The 25,734-nt window shown below is 42.4% G+C and overlaps 2 protein-coding genes across 3 annotated transcripts in view; both read left to right on the plus strand.

Annotated features, from left to right (window-relative positions):
- Window positions 1-20,755, plus strand: part of LOC106722691 (laminin subunit alpha-3-like) — a 31,859-nt gene extending 11,104 nt beyond the window's left edge. Inside the window, exons 5-9 of the mRNA XM_014523988.2 lie at window positions 3,890-3,987; window positions 7,978-8,093; window positions 15,568-15,686; window positions 20,007-20,097; window positions 20,517-20,755. Of these exons, the coding sequence (XP_014379474.1) occupies window positions 3,890-3,987; window positions 7,978-8,093; window positions 15,568-15,686; window positions 20,007-20,097; window positions 20,517-20,584 (492 nt within the window). The 3' untranslated portion in view covers window positions 20,585-20,755. The remainder of the gene's footprint in view (window positions 1-3,889; window positions 3,988-7,977; window positions 8,094-15,567; window positions 15,687-20,006; window positions 20,098-20,516) is intronic.
- A 219-nt stretch (window positions 20,756-20,974) lies between these two features.
- LOC102386555 (laminin subunit alpha-3) overlaps window positions 20,975-25,734 on the plus strand; it is a 134,312-nt gene continuing 129,552 nt past the window's right edge. Inside the window, exons 1-4 of one of the 2 annotated variants that reach the window (XM_025213868.1) lie at window positions 21,002-21,041; window positions 23,709-23,771; window positions 24,948-24,986; window positions 25,114-25,251. In XM_025213868.1, coding sequence (XP_025069653.1) covers window positions 25,126-25,251 — 126 coding nt within the window. In that variant the 5' untranslated portion in view covers window positions 21,002-21,041; window positions 23,709-23,771; window positions 24,948-24,986; window positions 25,114-25,125. Of the gene's footprint in view, window positions 21,042-23,708; window positions 23,772-24,947; window positions 24,987-25,113; window positions 25,252-25,734 lie in introns of both variants that reach the window. The other variant, XM_025213874.1, reaches the window with a different exon arrangement.

Raw genomic sequence — 25,734 nt, forward strand, 5'->3', positions numbered from 1 at the left:
AACATTTTCATTTCCAGTGCCCTCAACAGACAACAGTAGTTCAGCATTCTGGTGAAAGGCCACTGTGATAAACTCGGCATGTGGATAAATTAAAATCAACCCAGACAGTAGAAGAACTGGGTGGGAGGGCAAGTGAGGCACAAACCCCAGGTGCCAACTGTGAGGGGGTACCAGAATACCCTCCTCCCACTCCAAGAGTCTTTACCATAGTGGGTGCAGCCCTGTGCTGCCCAGCTATGAGAACTGGGTAGGCACAGCCCCGCACCCAGCAGTATATCTGGGGGATGGTTTCATAGTTGGTAGGGTCGGAAGGGACCTGAGCAGATTGTCAAGTCCGACACCCTGCCATGGCAGGAAAGAATGCTGGGGTTAAACGACCCCAGCAAGGTGTCTATCTAGCCTCCTTTTAAAGACCTCCAAAGTAGGAGCGAGCACCACTTCCCTTGGAAGTTGGTTCCAGATCCTAGCCACCCTGACTGTGAAGTAGTGCCTCCTGATATCTAGCCTGAATCTACTCTCCGTCAACTTATGGCCGTTATTCCTTGTTACTCTCCCACTGCCTGCTGGTCTCCCTTGGCCAGTTTATAGGCGGCCACCAAATCCCCTCTCAGCCTTCTCTTGTGGAGGCTGAATAGGTTCAGGTCTCATAGCCGCTCCTTGTAGGGCCTGCCCTGCTGTCCCCTGATTATGCGAGTGGCCCTCCTCTGGACCCTCTCCATGTTGTCCACATCCCTCCTGAAGTGCGGCACCCAGAACTGGATGCAGTACTCCAACTGCGGCCTGACCAATGTCATATAGAGGGGGAGGATCACCTCCTTGGACCTACTCGTGATGCATCTGTGGATGCATGACAGGGTGCAGTTAGCCTTCCTTACTGTGTCCCCACATTGGCGGCCCATGTTCATCTTGGAGTCTGTAATGACTCCAAGATCCTTTTCTGCCTCTGTGCTGATGAGAAGGGAGTTCCCTAGCCTGTAGGTATGCTGCTGGTTCTTTCTCCCTAGGTGCAGTACCCTGGACTTGTCAGTATGGAATCCCATCTTACTCTCATCCGCCCACCCCTGTAACCTGTCCAGATCCAATTGCAGCCTGTCCCTCTCTTCTAGCGTGCCCACTTCTCCCTACATCTTAGTGTCATCTGCGAATTTGAACAAGGTGCTTTTCACCCCCTCGTCCAAATTGCTGATGAAGATGTTGAACAGTGCAGGCCCGTGGACCGAACCCTGGGGGACCCCACTGCCCACATCCCTCCAGGTCTAAAATGACCTGTCCACCACCACTCTCTGGATGCGGCCCTCCAGCCAACTGGCAACCCATCTGACTGTGTAGGCATCGACACCACAATCTTCTAATTTTTTAACGAGAATGGGGTGAGAGACAGTGTCGAAGGTCTTCCTAAAATCCAGAAAGACTATGTCCACCGCAGCACCTGCGTCCAAGGATTTTGTGATCTGGTTATAGAAGGCCACCAGGTTGGTCTGACAGGACCTGCCTCTAATGAACCTGTGTTGGTTGCCCCTATGCATACACTCCCCTACTTGCCCCTTGCAGATGTGCACCTGGATAATTTTCTCAAAGAGCTTCCCCAGGACTGAGGTAAGACTAACAGGCCTATAATTTCCTGGGTCCTCCTTCCTCCCTTTTTTGAAAATGGGGACCACATTGGCCCGTTTCCAGTCCTCTGGCACCTTGCAGAGCACCATGAGTGCTCGTGAAACTGTGCCAGCGGTTCCACAATGACCTCTGCTAATTCCCTCAGCACTCTGGGGTGGAGATCATCAGGACCTGCTGATTTGAACACGTCCAGTCCCACCAGAAGTTCCCTGACTAGGTCCTCTCTGACCCTGGGCCTGGCTGTGCCTCCCCTGGGACCATTGGGGATCCCGGTGTGGGGGATGACCTGGTCCCTGCTCAGAAAAATGGAGGCAAAGAAATTGTTAAATAGGTTAGCTTTGTCGTCTGGTGAGACCACCAGATTTCCAAGCATGTCCTGAAGAGGCCCCACGTTACCTGGATGAGTGTGAAGAGTGAAATAATGCTTCCCCCTGCTCCCTACCCCAGTAAACCTTTGGTAGTGCAGACACATCCCTGTACCCAATAGCATATCTTGGGGGGAGGAGGAGCAAATGGCACATTAGGCAGGTCCCAAGGATCCTGTGCCATGGGACTGCTGCTGATGGAGCTTATGCTGTTACAGCAGTAGTGACTGCCTTCAGTATGTGGAGATCTGGGGGCAGGTAAGACTTCACTCCCCCACTTCTGTCACCTCCTCCCCCAGTTTCCAGTGGTCAGCATAGCCCCACTTCCCTGACCTACCACAGTCACAGCAGAAGCTTGCTATACACCCAGCTTTCTCCTCTATCCAAGTAATGGCCATGCTTCTTTAATTTATGAGTTGATTTCATAATGTTGGGAATTATCTTTACTATAAGCAATGATTTATCTGAATTTTTACAGTTGGACATAGCACAGTCCAATACAGTTTAATCCTCCAAATTAATACAATTTAATCCTCCAAATTGCCTTCTGGAAAAACCTAGAAGTAAATGCATTCACTTACTATGGCATTAATACAATGTCACATACCGTTGGAGAAGGGGGCAGTAACCATTTTTAACTGTGGCAAAGACAACGAGAGCATACATTTTAAATGTGGAGAATGATAATAAACAGTCAGCACAATTAGACATGAATGCATATGTCCAAAAAGAGCCAGTCCAAAAAGTTAAAAAATAATATGGACCAGATTCTCCAGTCTGCTAAGGTCAATTTATCCCATCCACACAATGCAAAGTAGTCTTAAAACAGCTGGCGATGGCCAGCAGATAAGTCTTCCTCTGCAGGGAAGCACTGTGCTGCCAATTACCCTCCTGTCTGGAGAGGGAATGGACATTCTGTGGGTGTTGTGGGCAAGGGGAGTGGGCATGGTGGAGGAAAGCTCTGATATTCCTGACCTTCCATTGACGTAAGGTAGAGCTGCCTCTCCAACTTGGCCAGGAGCCAAGTATTTGAGGGACACAAATTTGCAATTGGCTTTCTTCAGCACTCCCATCTATCAAGCAAAGCATGACTAGGGTGGGGAAAACTACTCTTAAGTTTCTTAAACATACACGCGGGTTACTATAAATAGTCAGAGAGTCAGGCCAAATGATTAAAATTTTATCTGCGGTAGATAGGGATGGTTGCAAGGTGTGGTGATAAGGTGTAAAGTTTTCTCACTCTAGGTCATTAGCTCAAATCTAGGTCAGTCAGAAGTTATGGTAAGTCAGCTGGGGAGTCTTGGTTTGATTGCTAGGGGTCATAATCATGTCACCATTACAACTGGTACCCTTGTTAGCATGTCAGAAAGGTCATTAAAGAAATGTGAATGGAGATTGAATTAGTAGCTTGGCCATTCCCAAGCACAAATGTTGCTCATTGAGATGCACCTGAGCTAGCTTTGAACTAGCTGATAGCAGTGGAGCTGTTACAGTATTGGCTGCTTGGGGCTCTGGGTAAAAATCATGCCTCTGCTGCTATTTCACTATCAGGGCTTGCATTAACTAGTTTAAAACTAACTCATGTAGGTCTACAGAGGCTATAGCTGCACCTTTATATTGCAGTGTAGACCTACTTGAAGATGCGTGAGCAGGGCTGCATGGGGAAAAATGAAGTACCCCTGTCTGTTGTTCCTTGTTAGCAGATAATACTTACCCAAGTAATAATTGGTTCTGCTCCTTCAACACAGATGTCAACAGGAGTTTGACCTTTGGCTAACTGGATCGGGACCTGTGTGAATACATTTGTTTAATAATCTGATAAGCAAACTTTAATGAGACAATAATACCTTTCTGCTGTTATTATAATGCCCATCATACATGCATATATACTTCTCATTTTTGTTTCATAGTATTATTACAGCATAAAAGACATCAGTGTGGGTGGACAATGTGTTTGCTATGGTCATGCTGAAGAATGTGATGCGAAAAATGTTGAAAACTTGTATCAGTAAGTAATCTGAACAGCATACTTCTTTCACTGGCATTTTCAAAGTAACATTTTGTATTATAGTGAAATGCTGATCTCTTACACACTTTTCTTCATGTTATTTTTAAAGTGAAAACTTGATAATGCATTTGATGATATATTGAGTTGCATTACAGTTAAATAGGACAATAAAGTAAATTAGCTCTTTTTCCATGAGAATGAGGGATTTTTTTTTATTACATTAAACCTGGTTGAGATAAGCATCAAACAACCAAAGACAATGGAGTTACTCCAGTTTAACAGCAGTAGAGCTGAAATCAAAGAAGGTCCAGTACCTTGAAAGGTACCAGTCAGAAAAGAATGCTTGGTGTCCTATTATCCTTATAGTTAGAGTGATGATATAACCTCTTAACTGAATTACTGATTATAATATCAAAGAAAAGCACGTCCATCTGTACCATATTTTCAGTGTATTCCTGAGCAAGCAAAAAGCAATTACAAATACTTTTTTGCAATCATTTGGAAATACATCTAGATGTTTGAGAAGTTTCTTATTATTATCACAGATTTGAGTGATTAGGACACTTTAGAGAGAAGCTATTTTTTGGGGAATTAAAATGATTTGACAGTAGAGACAGGCTTAGTAAATTATTCTTATCTACTTTTCTTTACAAACGTGTTTCCTGTGGATTAACTTGAATAAAAGAGGTTTAGCAACACCAAGTATTCTATACTCACAGATAGTACTACAGGAAAGATTCCTTGCCCCATGATACTTTTTGATCCTCAAAAATTTGTCTCTCCCCCAAAGTTAGATTTTACCCCCTGGGAGCCTGTCTGTCCCAGGAAAATGCCTCTGGAACCAGGTTCTTTAAAGCAGGGGTGGCCAACCTGGGGAACCTGTGCCACAAGTAGCATGGGCAACCTCTGTTTATCACATGACAGATTGGGGAGGGAGCAGGCAGTACAGTGATAGATCAAGGACGGAGCAGAAAGCAGAGCAGCAGATTGATAAAGAGACAGGGATTAGAATGGCACTTGGGAAGGAGGCAGAGCTCAAGTTGTGGTATACCTGCCAAAAAGGTTGGCCCTCACTGGTTGAAAGCACAGAGCCCTAGCCAGGCACTTTGGTGCCTAGTAATGCAGAGTGCCCCCCTACGTGCTACTATGTAATAGTGACTGAAGCTTTGCACATCCCTGATTTGATTCAAAAGAGATTTGGCCCAATTCATTGGCCAAATCTATGAATCTGAATCAAACCAGGAGAGCTATTAATCTCTCTGTATCAACACAGAAGTCTCCAAATTGATTCAGAGAGATTCAGAGAGACTCGTTGATTCAGACACAGACACAGCTTTATATGTTTTTTCTACAAACCTCAAGGTACCAGGCAGTTTGTGAACGCTGAGATGCTGGGGTGGATGGAGTGTTCCACGGGAGTGCGGGGAGGGGGGTCCCCAGTGCGCTCGGTGGTGGGCCTGGAAGTGGACCAGAAGCACTTACGGTCCATTTTCAGGTCCACCGCAGAGCGTGCAGGGGACCCCCACCCCCCAGCTCGGTGACTGGTGCCTCCTGGATCTGGGGGGGTACCCAGGGTCCCCCCATGGCTGATCGCTAAGCCAGTGGGTGTGTGTGGAGGGGTCATCTGCTGCTGAGCATGCAGGGGGAGGCCCCCACACTCCTGTGGGATGCTCCATCCACCCCACCATCTCAGAATTCATGAGTTGCGCCTGGTACCTCAAGGTATGTAGAAAAAACATATAAAGCTGTGTCTATGCCCAAATCACTGATTCTCCGAATCGGAATCGAATCTTCATCTTTGGATTTGGCCAAATCAAATCAGGACAGTGATCCGAATCAGTGAATCAAATCACTGTCCCCCAAATTGGGCCGAATACGAATCTGAATCAAATACAGCCCGCTTTGCACACCCCTACTATGTAACATTACTTCCATTTGATTTGGTACTGCCTTATGTGAAGATGATGGGTGTCAGTGTACCACTGGCACTGCCCTTGCTACAGTGCTGCTAAAGCATACTTTTACCCTGTTTATAACACTGCTCCTCCTATTAACCAAGCATTTTGACAGGACCAAGCCATGTTTAACAAAATTCCATGATCAAGTGATGGAAATTTTTGTATGTATTTTTATAAAGAAGGAATAAGAAGGTAGGACCCTTTCAGTGATTCTTTTATCTTGTACAGATGATTTAACTAGTGAAAAATGAGTGCAAAGTGGGTGAAAATATTACCAAATCAGAATAATAATACAGGGAAGTGCCTAACATCCACACTCCTGTCTATGGCACATGGTCACATGTTGTTTCTGAAGTCCAGTTTCTTTCCATCGCTTAACGTTCTCTAAAAGTTCTCACTCCTTTTTAATCAGGAAGACTTGCTGTTTGTGACGGCTTGAAAAAATACCTCTCTAAATTCCCTTATGTTATCAAGGGTGTATGTTATCAAAACACTTTAAAGTGCAATCTTTGTGTATGGACAGATATAACTTTTTAACCCCTCAAAAGGAATGGGGAAGTTGCCACTCTGGGACATTAGCTGTTACCCTGTAACTATTACCTCTGCATACTCTTAGCAATTTCAAGAGCTAAATCATTGCAAATTTAACCATGAATGAAAAGGCTGTACAGGTATTGCTATAGGAGTGTGCAGCAGTAACAGTTACATAATACAGCTTACAGTCAATAGGTTTTCTCTTTGTAACTGAAAAATACTGATGCAATTAATGCAGTTCAGCATTCTCCAGTATGTTATACTCACTAGGTATGTCTACATGAGATGCTTAATGTGCAGAAGACTAATTCTACTGCACCTTAGCGCAGTGGGCAAAGCATGTGCTAATGGGCTAATGTGCAATAGCTTTAGTTTAATGCACAGTAGCATCACAAAAAACCCCCCATTAATCTGTGTTAATGTGCAGATTACTGCTCATTTACTACCTGTCATTACAGGTACTAAACTTTGTGCTGTAATTACAGCTCATTAATTAATATAGATGCGCCCAGTTTGAACAGATGTAAAAAGCTACACCAGGGTCAGAGTGACTATGAATCAAGTCCTTACAGTGTTAGGGCTCTGTTCTTCAAGCATGTACTGTAGTAACTTCAAATAGACCATCCACTATAGTGAGATCTAAGTAGTGAGATGTGTAATCATGAGTGTTTGCAATTTGTAAGTGAACCTTTTAGGAAGGTTATTTAATTAATCAAAATAAGCACAAAATATTTTTTTTTGGTAGGTTATTGTCTGTTGCTGTACTTTTTAGTTATTTCTGATTCTCAATATTCCTTTTTGCATTCTTTTATGAGAAATATGATGAAGCAATTATCTTAGATATACTACAGAGCTCTTATAAAAAGTAGTATAAAAAAATAACAGAAACTTTTCAGTGCAGAGTTTAACGGTGACATATATTTGGATATACTATAAACAGTAGTTTTCAAGCTGTGTTCCACAGAACCCTGAGGTTCTGCAATAGGTCATCAGGGGTTTCTCAAAGAGATTAATGCAGTAGTGGAACAGGCTGGGTCACCTGGCTCTACATCAGGTTACATGGCCCACAGAGCCAGTGGTAGGGGTTCTGCAGCAAATGAAATTATATGAAAGGGTTTTGTGATTATAAGAAGTTTGAAAACCACTGCTATAGAACTTTGAATTTGAGCCTTGGGCTGTGACCTAAATTAAGATTTGTTTTCAATTATTGTCTTTGAAGTATCAAATTTTTAAATTCAATCTTTATTAATTCCAAGTTAAAAATGATCTCTTTATATCATTTGTGCTCATAGGCTCAAAATCATTTGGGTGAGGTAATCTACTGTGATGTATGCTAGAAAAGTTGTGGAAGAATTTGGTGTTACATGTTGACCTCTTTAGCCATGGAACTTAGGTCCTGACCTATTTCATCTTAGGTGTAAATTTTGGATTGTGATAAAAGAAGAAAAATGTAGTTTACATCTTGTTTTATTTAACTGAGAATGTATTTGCTTTCCAGGTTTCAGTGTCAATGCCAGCACAACACGTGCGGGGAAACCTGCAATCGCTGCTGCCCAGGATACAATCAGAAACAGTGGCAACCTGCAACAGCTGACAACACAAATGAATGTGAATGTGAGTAGCACAAAAAGGTGCTGCTTTAAAAGCCATAATCCCAGAAGACTTTGATGTATAAATGGAGCTTATCTACAGTGCAAGTGTGTTCATGCATTATAGCAAACATGCTGCAAGTTTAACACCTGTTTTATTTACTGTGAGCATTCTTCCAGTCTAATAGTCTAGACTGAACAGTGCACTGAAATATTATTTGTATTGTCCTCTTGGTCTTGTTAAACAATGACAATAATTATTACTTGAGCCACTGCAGGACATTAGGGTTCTTTTCCTTCTTTGGGAATCTGGAATATCATACAGACCCTTATATTCCTGAGGCTTTATGGTACTGCAGATGAAGCTGTGCATGCTGGCCAGGGCTGGGGCCCTCCCATGTAAGAGGGTGGGAGTAAAGTGTGCGGGCTGGGCAGGGTACAATTAGTTGGTGGGTGCCAGTGGGCCAGATGAAATCACGTGGTGGACTGGATTGAGCCCACAGGCCATTTTGCCTGCCCCTGTCCTAATCACTCAGTTACTGGGGCTAAAACACAGGAAGGTTCTCCCCTCTCTCCCCTGACTTATACTTCAGTACACATGCATGTGCCTAGCTAGTGCATAGCCTGCTGCACATGCTTAATGCATACTTACACACTTCCATTGTGAGAGTAAGTGTAAAAAATGCCGAAATATGCAGCTAGAATAATATACATTAGGTGCACAAAGGGAAATAAAATTCTGGTCAAAGAGTGCAAATACTATCATCACCATTGGTACAGTTTTCTTGCTGTAACACTCTGTGGCAGAAATACAAACCCATTAGCATCCAAATGAGGACCCAAGATGTCCTGGCTCTTGATTTTCTTCCAAAAGAATGAAACATCTGACAGGCGGGAAGTGAAGACCCAGCTGATCATGCCCCTCAGAAGCACAACAGAATTTAGGAAGGCTGCACCAGGACCTTACATAAGAGAACAGGTTGTCAGAAAGGGTGGCTAGTGCTGCTTTGAAGAGAACAACTCTTCAGTCCTCCATGAAGGCATTTCCATGACTGTAGTATTGTTCTGAGTGAGTACATTGAAGATCCAGAAATCTTATGGGGTGGGTCTCAAAATAAGAAAGTGCACCCCTTTCCCAAAAGAGGGATTTCCTTGTAATGCACCTGGTCTATGAGATGGGTCATGTAGCCAGTCAACAAGCAAACTTGTGTACCAGGGAATATGATCAGTTAGTGCACCTCAAGACAGCCTCAATTATGAGACTTCTCTCTGCAATTTAAAACAGATTTTCCCTGACAAAACTCCAGCGCACCTCCTCTAGCATACATAAGATATTATTGCATTCTTCATTAAGAGGGTATTTGAAGCTGTTTCTCTTTGACTTCTTACCATAATGTGCTAACTACCACAGATTAGGCATTATCCAGACTCTTCTCCAACAATCCTTTTGAACCTGAGTGACTGCCCCTTATATTTAATAGTCATTGAATAAAATGGATGGAGACTAGTGCAGAAGTTTCCACCCCACTGGAAGCAAGTGTCCAAGCTAAATCCTAGGGGCCCCTGGGCAGCAGCCATCCCACTGAGCCACATTTTTTAGTTTGCACTGTTGTTTCTGGCCTCTGTATTGCTCTTGTCTGCCTAGTGGGCCAGCTTCAAACGGAGAGCTGGAAAATGCTTAAACTGCAGTGTGGTGGTTAGAGCACTATGCTGGGAAGTCAGAGAAGCACATACATTCCCTGAGTGAGGAGGACCTGGATCCCAGGCCTCCTGCTTCCTGAGCAAGGGCCCTAACCACTAAGCTTAGCTGCATTATTTTATGTACCTGCATACCTGCCTGACCAGTGCATAGCCTACAGTGCACACTCAATTTATGAATGCATGCTTACATGTACAAAGTGCAGGAATAACATAATTTCCATCTGTCCATAAATGCCAAATATGTCACTGATGCAGTTAGGAACAGTCAGGAAACTGCCATTAAGGTGCACACATGGGAAATAGAATTCTGCCCTTTGTGTATTTCCCTATTTTGAGCAAACATAAAAGATCCTCTTTTCCCATATCACTTTGGCAGGCCCAAAGACAAGTGTTGTGACTGCAAACCCTGTAATTTAGGCACCCCTGTTCAAAAGTCAGGTGGATGTACATTTATATAATCAAAGCAAGCTATAAAAAGGTTGTACTGAGGTGTTATTTTAATCAGAGTTCAGAGATGGCTTGCCAAGATTACTACAGCAAGAAAGACAAACCAAAAAAAAGTGATAGAAACTTCTGATGGGAGTTGGGCATGTTGGGACTCAGTTAATGAACAATATTTGAATTCCTTTCTTTAAAGAGAAAGAAATAGTTGAGGAACATAAATAATGTTAGTCCTTTAAAAGAATTAATGAATAAATTATAATTCATAACATTCCAAGCCAAAAAGTGTTTAGTGTCTAACTACATCAGAAAAGGGGACTCTTACTGCCTGAAAGCTTATGCAAGTTTTAAGTTATTAGCTGAAGATAGTATTCCCCAGGTGCAGACAGCTTTCATTTCCAGTCTGTAGTGGGAGATTAGTGCACCCTTTCAGGGTTTCACAAAAGCTCCATGTCCCTTTGTAGAAACTCTTGACACTCGTATTGAAAATGTCTGGGTCTATAGGAGACCTGCAGACCTGGACAGGCTGGACAAATGGGCAGAAAACAACAGAATGCAATTCAACAAGGAGAAATGCAAAGTACTGCACCTAGGGAGAAAAAATGTCCAGCATACCTACTGCCTAGGAAATGACCTGCTTGGTGACACGGAAGCAGAAAGGGATCTTGGAGTCCTAGTGGACTCCAAGATGAACATGAGTTGGCAGTGTGACGAAGTCATCAGAAAAGCTAATGGCACTTTATCGTGCATCAGCAGATGCATGACGAACAGATCCAAGGAGGTGATACTTCCCCTCTATCGGGCGCCGGTCAGATCGCAGTTGGAGTACTGCGTGCAGTTTTGGGCGCCGCACTTCAAGAGGGATGTGGATAACCTGGAGAGGGTCCAGAGAAGGGCCACTCGTATGGTTAAGGGCTTGCAGGCCAAGCCCTATGAGGAGAGACTGGGGCACCTGGACCTCTTCAGCCTCCGCAAGAAAAGATTGAGAGGCGACCTTGTGGCTGCCTATAAGTTCATCATGGGGGCACAGAAGGGAATTGGTGAGGTTTTATTCACCAAGGCGCCCCCGGGGGTTACAAGAAATAATGGCCACAAGCTAGCAGAGAGCAGATTTAGACTGGACATTAGGAAGAACTTCTTCACAGTTAGAGTGGCCAAGGTCTGGAATGGGCTCCCAAGGGAGGTGGTGCTCTCCCCTACCCCGGGGGTCTTCAAGAGGAGGTTGGATAGGCATCTAGCTGGGGTCATCTAGACCCAGCCCTCTTTCCTGCCTATGCAGGGGGTCGGACTCGATGATCTATTGAGGTCGCTTCTGACCCTAGAATCTATGAATCTATGAGACTCTGGGTACTTTCCATAGCCCTCAGGTTATTTTCATGGCTCCCTAGTATTGTACTTTAAAGCTTGTAGCTGAAAGCTCCTAAAATTGTATTAGGGAGCGTGAAGTCTGTTTATTCACTTGATTGTTAAAATGCCATTACTTGAATCAAAGCAGGTAACTTCACCATTCTCACAGGTACACACTGATGGGCTGTGAGTCCCAGATGTTTTGGGCCATTAATGTCAATGAGACTTTTGGACTCTGGATAATAGAAAATATTCATTTCTGTGTCTGTTTCCGCTCACTTTGTTAGTTAGGTGGCTTGACAACAACCAAACCGCCTCTTATTTATATGCCATTTGTTCTGCTCCATCCCCATTTTTTCTTGTTCCTCTCCAGCCTTTTTGAGAGCAGCGCAGCCAATGACATCTCTTCCATTTTGGCAGTTCTTTTTGTCATGGCCTCTTGCACCTGAATCTTGTTTTAGGTGTCTTGACAAAACTCAGAAAAAGAAGTATAACCCCTAAGTTTTTGAGCTCACAAGCTGAGCCTGTGGTTTCTGTCAGCCCTTCAAAGATATGGCCCATGGCTTCTCAGCCAGGTTTCGTAGTATCTAAAGGAAAAGCTTCTGGCTCTAGAAACCCTTAAGGTTCAAGGAGCTGGAGGAATGTTAGGATATGGAGGATGGTTCAGTGTATCACTTTCTTTGCTTAGAGAAGCAGATAACAACATTTCATAAGGGAGGCTTCATTGTCACCCATTGTATAAAGTCCTGGAGGCACTGAATATTTTCACTGAAGAGGATGATGAGAGAAACTTTATTTTAAATAACTCAGGAAGATGATGATGGTCCCCTTTTTTCCAGGTATGCATAAGTTGAAATACCTAGGGTTTTTAGATATTTCCCAGTAGGATAATTCATTGCTTTTTTCTAGCCAAAAAAAGAAGCTTGTGGAAGCTATTGTGTCCTTAGCTTTAGTTTCTAGGCTTCTTTGCAAGGAATCTCTGCCTCTATGACTGACATTTCTTGGCTAAGAGAAAGGGAGGCATTTTCCCATGCATGAAACTGAACCTCTGGAATTCTCCAGGTAGGTTTGCATGGAGAACTGAATTATCTGTATTTAAGCAGGTCACCTAACTCCACTCATATGTAAGTGGAAAAGAGACCATCACAGTCTTTCTGAGTTATTTAAAACAATTTTTTTATGGTCATTCTTTTCCGTGAAAAAATAACCAAATGGATCTAGGTGGGCTAATAAGGGGTGCAGATGGAACGTGACTAAGGCAAAAGTGGAGGCTGGCCTTTGGTTTGGTATATCTTTTTCCTGTTGTAGTAAGTATCTGCTCAGGCTAAAGTCATGGTTCTGGCTGTTTTCAAAGCAAAGGAAGAAGAGGACAAATCTTTAGATCAGGGTACTCAACCTCTGGCCTGCAGGCCAGATCTGACTCATGGAGCAGTGTCATCTGGCCCACAGGGCTTCTCAAGGGTCTGGAAATTTGGTAGTAGAGCAAGCAATTGCAGTGTTAATTGCTGCTCCCATGCTGCCAAATTTCCAGACCTTTGGGGAGCTCTGTGGGTCAGGTAACATGGCCCTGCTTGTCAGATTGGGCTGGCACAGGAACAGATTGGATGGTACGTGGATCAAATTGGAGGCATTGCATGGCTGGATCAGGCGACACAGATCCAGACTGGGATGGCACGTGGCTGAATTGGGCAGCATAGGTACAGATTGGGGAGGGGCGCAGCTGGATTGCGTGGCTTGGGTCTGGATTGGGTAGCACATAGCTGGATCCAGTGGCACAGGTCTGGATTGGGGCAGCATGGGGTCAGATCAGGGCCATACACAGCTGGATTGGGGTGGCAGAGATCTGGGTCAGGCAGCATACAGCTGGATCTGGCAGCACAGGTCTAGGTCAGGCTGGCGCAGGTCTGAATTGGGAGGTGTGGGTCCGAATCAGAGTAGCACGTGACCAGATTGGGGCAACACAGGTGTGGACTGGGGCAGTACATGGCTGGATCTGCTAGCACGATTTCAGATCAGGTAGCATGCGGCTGGACCCAGTGGCACAGGTCTGGATTGGGAGGTAGGGGTCCAGATCAGGGTAGTATGTGGCTGGATTGGGGCAGCCTGGGTCCGAGTCAGGGTGGCATTTGGCCAAATCAGTCTGTGCAGGTCCAGACCAGAGCATGTTGGATGTGGCCCATGGACTGGTACCACACCACTCATCTGGCCTGCAGAGGCAAAAGGTTGGATACCACTGCTTTAGATGAATGGAGAAAATGGAGATAAGAAATTAGTGTTAGCTGATACCCTGCTTGATGGTCAGTTTAGGATGTAATGATAGGATAATGTTCCCATTAAGTTTCACTGATGTAACAGATCCAAAGGAGACAATTACAGAATATACAATTCTCTCCTGAATAGGTCCATCACCCCTTAGCCAAAATATTTTCAGGAACTATTGAATACTTTGCATCTCTGGCAAATAGGGCCAGAACTTTTTGTCCTGTCGTGGGAATTAGAATGTCATAGGCTTTGCCAAAGGGAAAGTAATAAAAGGCTGTTAAACCTACCAACTTCAATAACTGGCTCTGTAATGCTGTTCAGGTTACAAAGAGGCAGATGTTTACACAAGGCTACAGCAGATCATATTCTGCCTCAGAATCTTTTAAACAAGTGAACAATTCTTGCTGCTTATGATGGTGTGTATTAGGCCAATGTTTGTGGCATACAGAGGCAGCACATTTACTCTCATGGTCCATGAGATATTGTCTCCTGCTGTTCTCTTCTGGTATCATACTGTTTGCTGGATGAACAGCAACTTCAGTCAAAAAGATAATAGTACACACTATTTCTAGAGTTAGTGTAGATTCAAGACTGGTAGGAGCAAATGCAACTCTGTTGCTTTTTGAGTCAAACAAAGAGAGAGAGAGAGAGAAAACCAGCAACCTACCAGGCACCTGAATATGATGCATCACAGCTGAGATTTTAAATCAGTACAGGTAAGGAAAGTTCCTACAGCTACTTCACTCCACTCATTTCTGGAGAAATTGCCTCTTTTGTTACATTATCACATAAATCCTCCAGCTGAAGTCACAATGTTTGTCATCAGCAGGAGTAGGATGAACTCACAATACTAGGCAATATGATAGTCTCTTTGATTAAACATTTCCATGTAAAGAACATATCCTAGGTAAGAGTAAAATTGTGTGTGCTGTATCATTGCTGTTATTGCTGTGGGAGGTGCTCATTGTAAGCCTTGGTTCTTGTGTTCAGCTTATCCATAAGTACTTGTTCTAAAACAGTGGTGCTCAACCTGTAGCCCATAGATCAGATCCAGCCCATGCAGCTGTCTCATCTAGCTTGTGGGACTCCCCAGGGATCTGTAAATTTGGCAGCAAGGGAGCAGTGGTAGCATTAATTGTGCTCCCCTGATACCCTTTTCTGGACCCATGGGACACCCTATGGGCTGGATGACATGGCCCTGTATACTAGATCACACCAGTACACTGTTGGGCCAGTGTGTGGCATTGCTCCATGGCTGGACCTGGGTGCATTAGGTCAGGCCAGTGTACAAGTAGATCTGGGCAAGCAGGGCCAGGCCAGGATATGGGTATATCCGGGCACATGTGGCTGGGCTGATGTGCCAGATTGCATCCTCGGACCAGCTCCACGTGCCAGCCCCATGCTAGATTCAGCCTGTGGACCAGCCTCACATCACTCATCTGCCCCAGGGGCCTGAATAGATTAAGCAACCCCGTTCTACATTTTTGTAGACTCTAAGTTCTACATTTAACTCACAAATACATAGTTTTGAGACAGGGACTGCTGGTCATTTGTTGTCTCCCTCTGATGAGCATGGTAGCCTGGTAGCGCAAGGTGCCAGGTATTTAGAGACTTATGTTGGTCCTGATGTGAAAGAACCTGTGATCTAAAAATATCCTTATATCTAAGTTTGATCATGCTTTTTATGTATATAAAATAAGGAATTACATCAATATAATAAAAGCTGATGTGTTATATTACTTTCCCAGCTTGCAACTGTCACGGACATGCCACTGATTGTTACTATGATCCTGATGTTGATCGACACAAAGGAAGCTTAAACATTTATGGGCAGTATGAAGGTGGAGGGGTCTGCATTAACTGCCAGGTAAAAAGGGGCTTTCATCAGTATAAATGAAGGGAAATAGGATGGTGGGCATAGAAAAATTACTATTCGAAGGGTGGTCTTGTTGCAGGATCATTACAGTCAAATCATTAGTCATGCTCAAGACAATAAATAAGAAGAGTCAGTAAAAGTAACTCATGTTGTTGGAGGCCTAAAAAGTGATCACACAATTATGACCATCCTGCTTTTAGAAAGATCCCACCACTGCAGTCGTTTTGCTCTAAAAGTTAAAGCCAGTTGAAAGAAGGAGAAGAGCTGACACTGCACAAGTCCAGGAGGAAAGGGAGTTGAGGGAAAGCACTTGCCCCTCGGGCTAAGGACTGGAGAAGAAGGGAGCTCTCACTCTCCAGTTGTTTGAGGAGGGAGCTACAGATCCCCTTTACTTTAACACCTGCATTTCTTTAAAAGATAAATGAGACAGTTTCCATGAATTCCACCAAGGATAAGATCAAGGGAGAATAAATTAGACATGATTAAAGTGAGACTGGGGCTTAGAAAACAGTTTCTAACCATCAGAGGAATGCAAGTCTAGAGTGGATTTCTGAGCTAAGTACTAAGAGCAAGGAGATCTTAAATCATGTCAATATGGAGATTGATAAGTTCTTGGAAAGGATAGTATGATAGTGTGGATGATTTTGGAGTTGGGTGCTTGCATTGTAGGATTGAAACCCAAAGCGTGGGTGGCAAGAAGTGTGTTCACTATGTAGATAGCATCTATAATAAGGTGTTGCCTAGTGGCATGGATCTTTGGTTTTGTTGCTGCTGCAAGCAGGACCTAAGCCAAAAAATGCAGTCTCAGGGGTGAAACATGGCTTTTGTACCCTGGGTGAGGCTGACTGTTGGCAAGGTTTTTTGCACTGGAGTGGCAGATTTCCAATATTTTAGGGTTTTAAAGGCAAGCTTGTCTTTCAAAGGCAGGCTTTAGATTATAGCAAATTCTATGGTTTGTCAGTGCAGGTTGGGTATTCACAAGGACCTTTTCTGAACTGGGGGCCAAACTGGCCTTATAGACACCTTCACTTAAGTGTCACAGCATGTAAAAGATAGGCACCTTCTATAGACAAGAGATCTGTATTGACAGGATTGTGCACCTAGGCTCCCTATCCAGTGAATTGGGAGATAAAGGCACTCCCAATAGGGCAATCCAGAGTGTTGTAGTGCTGAGCAGAGTGTTGAGTCAATAATAGGATGGGGCAAACTTCTGCTTTTTTTTCTTTTCTCAAAGTTTAGGCATTTGTCTCAGGGCACCACAGTAGGCACCTCAGCCATGTCTCAGGATCTAGAGCATCAAGAGGGGAGGCAACATCTCCAGTTCATTCCTGAACGCTGGTGGTAGTGCTCCCCATTTGCCCTGTAGCTAAGTAAGAGAACTCTTGTACAGAAAGAAAGATGTAGATTTTAGTTCCTAATTACACCGAGCAGACTCAAACCTGCATCTCCCATATTCTTGGAGAGATGTCCATACAGGTTATGCTCTGTAGAGGCAGGCATTCCCCTGATCAGGGCCAGGGGGCGGGGAATGTTATTTCTGATTTTTAGTTAGTGACTGCCTAATATTCTCACCAGGGTCTGTTTCCTCATTATGTCCCTCATTCAAGACAACTGGACATTGCTTGGTAATTTACACATTATACCTTCAGGTGCTCAGACTGCAATATAGCAATCAATTTAACAACTAAGTTGAGCAGAGTCGAGAAAATGATCTATAGTGAACTCTGCCCTTTCTCCCATTTAGGGAGGGAACATGAGCCTCTTACTGACAGACTAACTCAGGCTAATCACATCCTTAAGTAAATCAAAAGACTTGAGGTTGCCTTGCTGGCTCCCACGCTCAATTGGACCGTGTGCATGCACACGCGTGTGTGTGTAACAACTGCTTGCCACAGGGAGTCAATCCACACCTGAGTACACAGCTTATTCTTACTGCAGAGCCTTGGGCTGGGCTGAATTGACAGGTGATACAAACCTGGAGTTAATAACCCTCCACTGCAAAGGCTACTACTGAATGTTAACCAGTGGGGAAAGGAGACGAATTTCTGGTACCTTAGGGAGCTTTTTCTTTCATCTGCTCAGTTATTCTTGGGGAAGATACAAGCATTAAACAGTTCAGATTGATTTGGAAGACAGTCTTCTCTTTGTTATTATCTGATACACACGCTGACAATCAGCTGAGCAGTTTGACACACAAGGAAAACAATTGTCATCCTACCCAGATTTTCATGAAATAGTTATATTATTGTTGATATATTATCACGTTATTAATTAAATATTTATCTTTGCTGCCAACAAGTAATGACAAGAAGAGGAAACGTTCAACACAGCTATATAAAATATATCCCAGGGGTGGGTAAAATACAGCCTATGCACTGTATGTGGCCTAGAATTGATCCTGTCTGGGCCTCTGGCTACCTCTTAGAGCCTGAAGAGAAAGAGGTGCACCCCTTGCCACTCCACTCTGCTGCAGCCAGGGCTGGGCAGTGCAGCGGATAGATTCTGCACCCCCCTCCATCCCATCCTCGGCCCTGCCTGGCTTCCCATCGGTGCTGTGGCTGTGCAGTCCTGGCATTGTGGCTGCCGGCAGTTGGGTCTGCACAGGATGAGGTGTGATGTGGCACGCTGAATAGCTGTCCTGCCTGCCCACCATGACGAGCCGCTGCTGCCGTGACACCACTACGATGTAAGTCTGTGCTGGCTGCGGAGTTGAGGGGGCTCGGCCTGGGGCAGCAGCTCCTGACTTTCCCATTGCGGCACAGCAGCTCATCACGGTGTGTGGTTGGGACGACTACTTGGTACCCCGCATCATGTCCCATCTTGTACAGGCCTGTCTGCTGGTGGTAACAGTGCTAGGACTCAAGAGCACCAACAAAAAGCAGGGGGGGTCTGCGCTGCACAGCCCGGCCTGGCTCCAGCTGCGGCGGAGCAGAGTGGTGCAGGGTGCAGCCCTCCCTCCTTAGGCTCCCTGTGGCAGCTAGGATCAACTGCCATCTCCCCTCAACACCTCAGCAAATCTCATTAAGTGGCCCTCCAGCCCAAATAATTGCCTGCCCCTGATATATGCACTTTTTATCTTATTGCTAAGTTAAAGTCAGAGATTGTACAAGAGTCAGTTAGGAGCAAGCAAAATTATTTTTACTAAAAAGAAGAGAAGAAAAGCTCTTTGTTTTCCACTTAATATGCACTATGTGGAGCTTTGTTTTCCCAATACTGTAAGATCTGTCATATTGGTGCTTCCTATTAGTTATTTTCTAATTTCTTTTAGGCTATAAAAAGAGCAAAATTGACCTAAATCTATGAGGCTCGACAGTGGAGCTGATGTTGGTTGTCTGTAATTTGATTTTGTGGAAATTAAAGTGGGTTTAATGAATTAACCATGAAATCTAATTATAGCATTTTTTCATAGATTAGGCTCATGGATTTTCCTTTGCTTTTTCCATGTGTGTCATGGAAAAAGTGCTGGAAATGTATGCCTGAATGAAGAACTAATAGAAACTGAAGTATTATACAAGGATAGATATTGTTTCTTTCAAATCTGATAACAAAGCCCTATATATTCTGTTCTGTATATCTTTGTCAGGCAGTATATTACAGAGTTAGTTAAAAAGGGAGAACTGTACTTTCCATCTCAGTGTGTTACTTTAACCACTGCATTGCTTTAGAAGCAAAAAGAGAAGTCTGTAAGGGATTTTATCTTCTAACACAGGAAATCTGTTGTAATTCAGAAGTTTTGACATTTTCTGTGTTCATAGAAGATATTTAAACATTTAAAGGGCTGTCTCTTTGACGTGTAGAAAGGCATATTTTGTGTTATTAATTTTGTTTCTTCTAACCTGATCACATTTTGATTTAATTTGAAACTTCTATTTTTATTAGAATACTTTATTCACAAAAATACACCTTTCAGTATTCTATATGGAAAAAGCCCCCATGGTGCAATTGTCTGAACTATGTAACGATAAGAAAGGATTATTAAAAAGGAGTTAAATAAACATCCAATGGTAATCATGGTTAAAAATAGTATCTTTTTCCCTGATTTAAATTAACATTTTGGCCAACTAGCCTTTTCTGTTGTAAAGTTAACTTTGATCTTGTTTATCTGATACTATCTTGGTTCATAAAGATATCCAGAATTTGGACAGTTAACAAAACCATTCTTGTGAGGCTTTTTTCTCAGGCTGAGCATGTCTGTTGTGGGGTTTAGGAAGAACCTAAAAAATCCACTTTTAGTCCTTTCTTGGGTTATATATTTTCCTACTTGTTTTTCTTCCTCATTTCAATATTTTTCTCTTCCTCCATTCTGTACAGCATAACACAGCTGGTATTAACTGTGAGCAATGTGCAAAGGGTTACTATCATCCCTATGGCATCCCAGTAGAAGCCCCTAATGGCTGCATACGTAAGTCTTTATTGATATTATATCACTGTGGGGTTTTCTGCCTTAATCAGGGCAAGGACTTCCAAAGTGCTCAATTAATTTAGGAGCCAGGTCAAATTGACTTTTTATGTAGTTTAAATGCTTTAGAAAATGTTTATACAAAGCCTAAGGTATTTAGCATATTAAGTAACTGCTGAGAAAGTGGAACTAAGCAGGGGAGAAGAACTGAATTGCCAGTAAGTTTGTAGCAGATGGCAGAAGTGTCTGCCGCTATGTAAACACAAGAAGTGGGAGAAAGGTAAAGACAATCTGTAATGTCAGCTGAAGCAGACCCATGGATGGTTTTAAAACAGCTGTGATAATTTTGACTTGTGGTGATTGGAAAGCCAGTAGTGCTGACAGAGGGTAAGAGCAATGTATTTGCACTTTTTCTCACACAGGAGAATGTGTCCTTCTGCCAGAATCTGGGGCCCTAAAAAGGTTAATTGCTTCAGACAGAGGCAGATAGATGAAGGTTTCAACCCATATGGACAGGAAGTAGTGGCTTCCAAAGAGCAGTAATTTTGAAGTAGTTAGGGAAGGCACAGCTGCTGTGAATTAAGTTATCTGTAAGTCTTAATAATGCTTGGCTACTTTTCATGGCTGTTATAAAATATTTATATAGCACTTTCAAGGTGTGAAGTAATATGTAATTGCTCAATTCTAATATTTATTTAAATAATGAGACGCATGTAAGTGCAGTTGAAATTCCTGTATTAACAATGTTATATTGCTTTACCAAAAAATAAATCAAATCATTTCAAGGAAGTGTTTAACTGATGTTATTGACTTAGCTTGCAGTTGTAATCCAGAATATTCAAGTGGTTGTGAGGAAGGATCTGGTCGCTGTCATTGTAAACAAAATTATCGGGGAGAGAGCTGTGAACAGTGTGCTGAAGGATACTATGATTTCCCATTGTGTGTCCGTAAGTGAGACACTCCTGTCTTTGATAAGGTTCCTGTCATTTTAACATGCATCTGAACAAGAAGTTAATATGCATTGTCTTGCACCTTCAATGTATTTTAGTTCAAAAGCGCTCCACTGCCATTTTCTCAGCGCTGACACATATTTCTCTATTTATACAAATGCCCCAAATGCTCAAGCAATTAAACACATGCTAAGTGCCTAAATATCATAGCAAAGTTACAACTTTTCATTGGAGGATATCTCCAACTGGTATTAAGTAACATATGTTTAGCTCTGGTCAGACTTCTCCATGGTGATAATACAAGTTCAAGATTCCAGCATGGTACAGAGCCTGGGACTGAGAATTTGCTGATTATTGGTCCCAACCCAGGCATTGCGCTGGGGCTGGTTCAGGACTGCCAACAGCAGAGAATCAGCTTGCCCCATGAATGCAGTGATAGGAGTGGCATCTTGTCCCTGATTTTGTTCTCCCTCCTCCCTTCAACAGTTGCAGAGTCCTGGCTCAGCCTGGCATGGCAGTGGCAGGCACTTCTGGCCTAGGCAGTGTTGGGCATGCAGTGGGGAGGGTGTGGGCTCCAGGTATGGGGCATGAATGTTCTCAGATATAGATGTGCAAATTGTGGTGCCAGTGCTGAGGTCTTTGTGTGTGATTGGAGGTGGGGGGTTAACAAATGAGCAAATAGATAGGTATTAATTATCATCATTTCCATTTTACAGAGAGGTTAAAAAGAGAAGGGAAACTTAGACTCGAATCTCAGAGTTTGAAATGTATTTAAGAAATGGATAGACAGTTTATCTGTAAGTTAAGAAGTCATGAATTCTAATCCTAAAGCTGTGGGAAACTCGTTTAACTTTGGCTCAGTTTTCCCAACTGTAAAATGAAGATTATAACACTTTAAACTCATATGACTTCTCACCTGTGGAATGTGACTGAGAGAAAGGGGGCAACTAGCCAGACATTGTCCTTGAGGGCCTCTCAGCGTTGGAATTTTTCCCTATTTTCCTTGATCCAAAATAACCCTTATTTGTTGACTTTCAGGAGAGACTGAAATTAATTGTTTTGCAGTGAAAGATTAGAAAGACACATATTTAAGAAAGATCTTAAATATGTTGGGTTGTTTGGTGTTATAGATACATTAATTAATGATTGAAGGAGTGGTTACAGCATTGCTAATGAAACAGTGCAAAAGGTGCTTGTATAAATCAATAGAAACAAAAATGGAATGATAAAAATGCAGCTGATTATGTAGATTATGACTTTATTCAAAATTGTAATTAAGTTATGTCTAGATCTATCAGTTATTAAAACAATAAGCTAATATGAGCAGTTATAAAAGTTGAAATATTGTAGGGCATCTCAAAATAGCATAGTTTTTTTTCCCAAGAACATGCAAAATATATATTAAAAAAACATAGAATGCCAAAAATGTATATTCACTGCATAAAAGCAATGGTATTAGGAACAGATTCAAACAAAAGAGAACTGTGTTTCTGTTAGTTGATAAGAAAGCTTTTGCCTGGGATTTGGAACTTCGGTTCTGATTCACTGCAGTGGTATTCCAGTTTTACAGCTGTGTAAAGTGATTAAAATCTGTGGAGTTATTCTGCTGCAAAACTGAAGTGAAACAGTGAGAAATCTATCTTTTTTATGTGCAGAATGCCGAAGAAGCAATTGTCAAAAATTGAATGGTGATGAGCCCATCTTATGCAGTAAAACCTCCCAATAAAGTGTAACTTAACTTTTCCAAACATTACTAATCTAACAGCAGGAGATGTGTTGGACAAGCTTTTTGGGCATCAATTACCCAATGTCAGGGCTAAGAAAGTTCCTCTAAGAGCTGAGGAATAGCGCTGTTTGAAAGTTTTTTTTCAACAGCTTTCCCAACTATAACGTTGATTCAATAAAGATGTCACAGAAAATTATTACCTCTTGTACATTTCTTGTCCCATCAACGTGGCAGCAACACTCCAACTATGCTAAACTAAAGGTGCCATATTTCTTGACTTTCAAAGACGTGCTGCTTAGATGGATCCTGATCCTGGGACACTGAAATTCATGGGTGTCTTTGAGTGAGCTTCAAGTGAGGCCCACAATCAGCTGGTGGAGGTGAATCTTCCTGGGGTCATAGCCCTCATTCCTAACCTCATGAATTTCCAAATGGAAATCTGCCCAGAAGCCACTGCAAACATCTTTACTTCAAGAACAAGGAAGAGATAAAGGCATAGCCACAGGAAATAGAATTAGTGGCAACAAACAAAGCTGCAACACTGAAGCCTAGAGTTTTGGGGTTTTTTCTAAACAGTAACATTAGAAACCTGTCTACAGAAGGGGGATCAGCAAGGTAAATTTACTGAATTTGCAGCTGACTTTTGGCCTTCTGAGGCTTTTTTTTTTTTTTTTTTTTTTTGAGAGGGAACAATCAGACCCTAGGTTTGGACTTGGATAGGGGACAGAGAAGGGAAGGACTATTTCATCTTATTGCTGGTTCCTTGTTATCACTTCCTAGAAAACAAAAATCAAAACTGAACATGGTTTCTGGAGTCTTCTAAAGATGATATAGTATTTTTATTAAAAACAGGTGGGTTTTTGGAATGATCTTATGTGAAAGAAATCATCCATTAATTTTTTTTAACCAGTATTCCTATTTGCCTTTTTGTTTATAAGGAATTCCTATTTATACTTTTACTACTCCAATTCCAGAAGATCCTTTGGCTGGACATATAATAGGCAAGTTATTTCTCTTTATTAATATTTAAGAAATGTTTGTTCTCTGTACAGTATAATGTTGCAATTTTAGTTCTATTGCAATAGCATCTTTCTCAGTATTTTTCTTCTTACCAGACATTCAACACACATTCATGTTTGCATTTAAAAATTTGGTAGACTACATTCAGAATGAAATATGGGTAAAAAGAAATCCAGAAAACCTCAGGAAAACACCTGCAAAAGAAGGGGATCTTCTTGCTTGACGCCTTCATGAATAGACCCATCACAATTTTCTGATAGATATACAGTTTGTCAGTTGCTCACCAGTAGTAATCTCTTTACTTAAGGCCACCTAGTCTCTACTTATTGAACTGGAAAATATTGTGTCATACCCTTAGCAATATAGAACTGTTGTAAGAGCTATGGATTTTTTTATTTTAAGATTGTATAAGATTATATATTTCTCATTTAAAGGTCTCATGCAAAACCCATTGAAATCCATGGAAAAACTCTCAGTAACTTCACTGGTCAAGCCCTAACTGAAGTAATGTTTTTTTTTTTAAGTGTAGATTTTCACATTTTAGAACTGAGAAATTATCTTAAATGGGCTCATATAGATAAGTATTTACACTGCATTTTGCTGCTAGTCATTTTAAAATTCTTCTGATCTTTGCAAAATACTAGAAAAGGTATTTTTTCCTTATATTTACTAGCGTTGACTGAGCTTTAGTTTGTTTGCGTGTAGAGAAGGTCTTTTTCTTTTGAAAAGCATTACATCTTTCAAATATGATTAAACATAAATCCATTTACATGTATCCAATTCCTAATAGTTTTTCTTAAACTTAGGCAAAATACTAAATCCTGCTGTGTTCATGCATAGACTTGTTCATTCATGGCCAGTTTCTTTTTGATCTGACTGAGAATGACTTTAGATGCATACTTGTAATAGCTGCAAGTTTGTATTCCTGACAATACAGATTATAAAGGAGTTTGTCAGAGAGGTGCATGCGTGTACACAGTTATTAAAATGGAACTTATGTATGAGTGGCATGTAGTTAAATATGCTGATTAAAAAGGAAGAGTTTGTTTTAACCAGAAGTGACTCCTGATCAGTTTTACTACACTTACATATAAGGATCTTCATGTGTTTATTCACTGACTGCATTTAACTTTTTGTTTTTCCTTTTATATTTGAAGGTGGCTGTAAACCAGGATTTTTTGGCCCTCAGTGTCAGCGTAAGCTCCATCATTTCTTTTGTTTGGAGCCCAAATTCCATACAAATGGCAACATATTATATCCAAGTGTAATGTGAACTGCAAGACTGTAACACTGTTATTTCTCTTTCTTAAATGTTCTGTGTAGCTTGCCAGTGCTATGGCTCAGGAGTTTTGGATGGTGACTGTGATGGAAAGACTGGACAGTGCAGATGCCGGGCTGGATTTCAGGGATTTTCCTGTGATACTTGTGCAGTGGGGTATTTTCATTACCCTGTCTGCCAGAGTAAGCAACAGTATTCTCTTTCAGTAAATAAGATATTGCACCTGCATCCACAAGCATATACCCTTATCTGTGTAGAGTGATTAGTCTCTTTTGGCAAGGTTGGGGCCTTCATCAGTGAATCTGGCTAGGCCAGGGGTGTCAAACATGTTTTGTAGGTCAGAAAATTTGGGGGCATGGCTGGCTACTTGGCCTATGGTCTCTGCAGTTGCTGCCACGAGCACTGCCGATCCGGCCCATGAGGAACCCCGCACTCTGAATATAGCCACCGGCAGAGAGTAAGTTAGCTTCTCTGGGCACTTGTACCTGTGATGGGGTTTAGTCCTCAGGGTTTTATTTTATGCCTCCTAAATTGAAACAGTGGGTTTTTAATTGAAACCCACCATTTCAATATTTTCATCATGTTACGGTGAGGGGCCTGAACTTTGTTTTGTTTTGCTTTTTTTTTTTTTTTTGGGGGGGGGGGGGGGTCGGGCGGGGCAGCAC

Source organism: Alligator sinensis, unplaced genomic scaffold, assembly GCF_000455745.1.
Source record: "Alligator sinensis unplaced genomic scaffold, ASM45574v1 scaffold117_1, whole genome shotgun sequence".
Lineage (NCBI taxonomy): Eukaryota > Metazoa > Chordata > Crocodylia > Alligatoridae > Alligator > Alligator sinensis.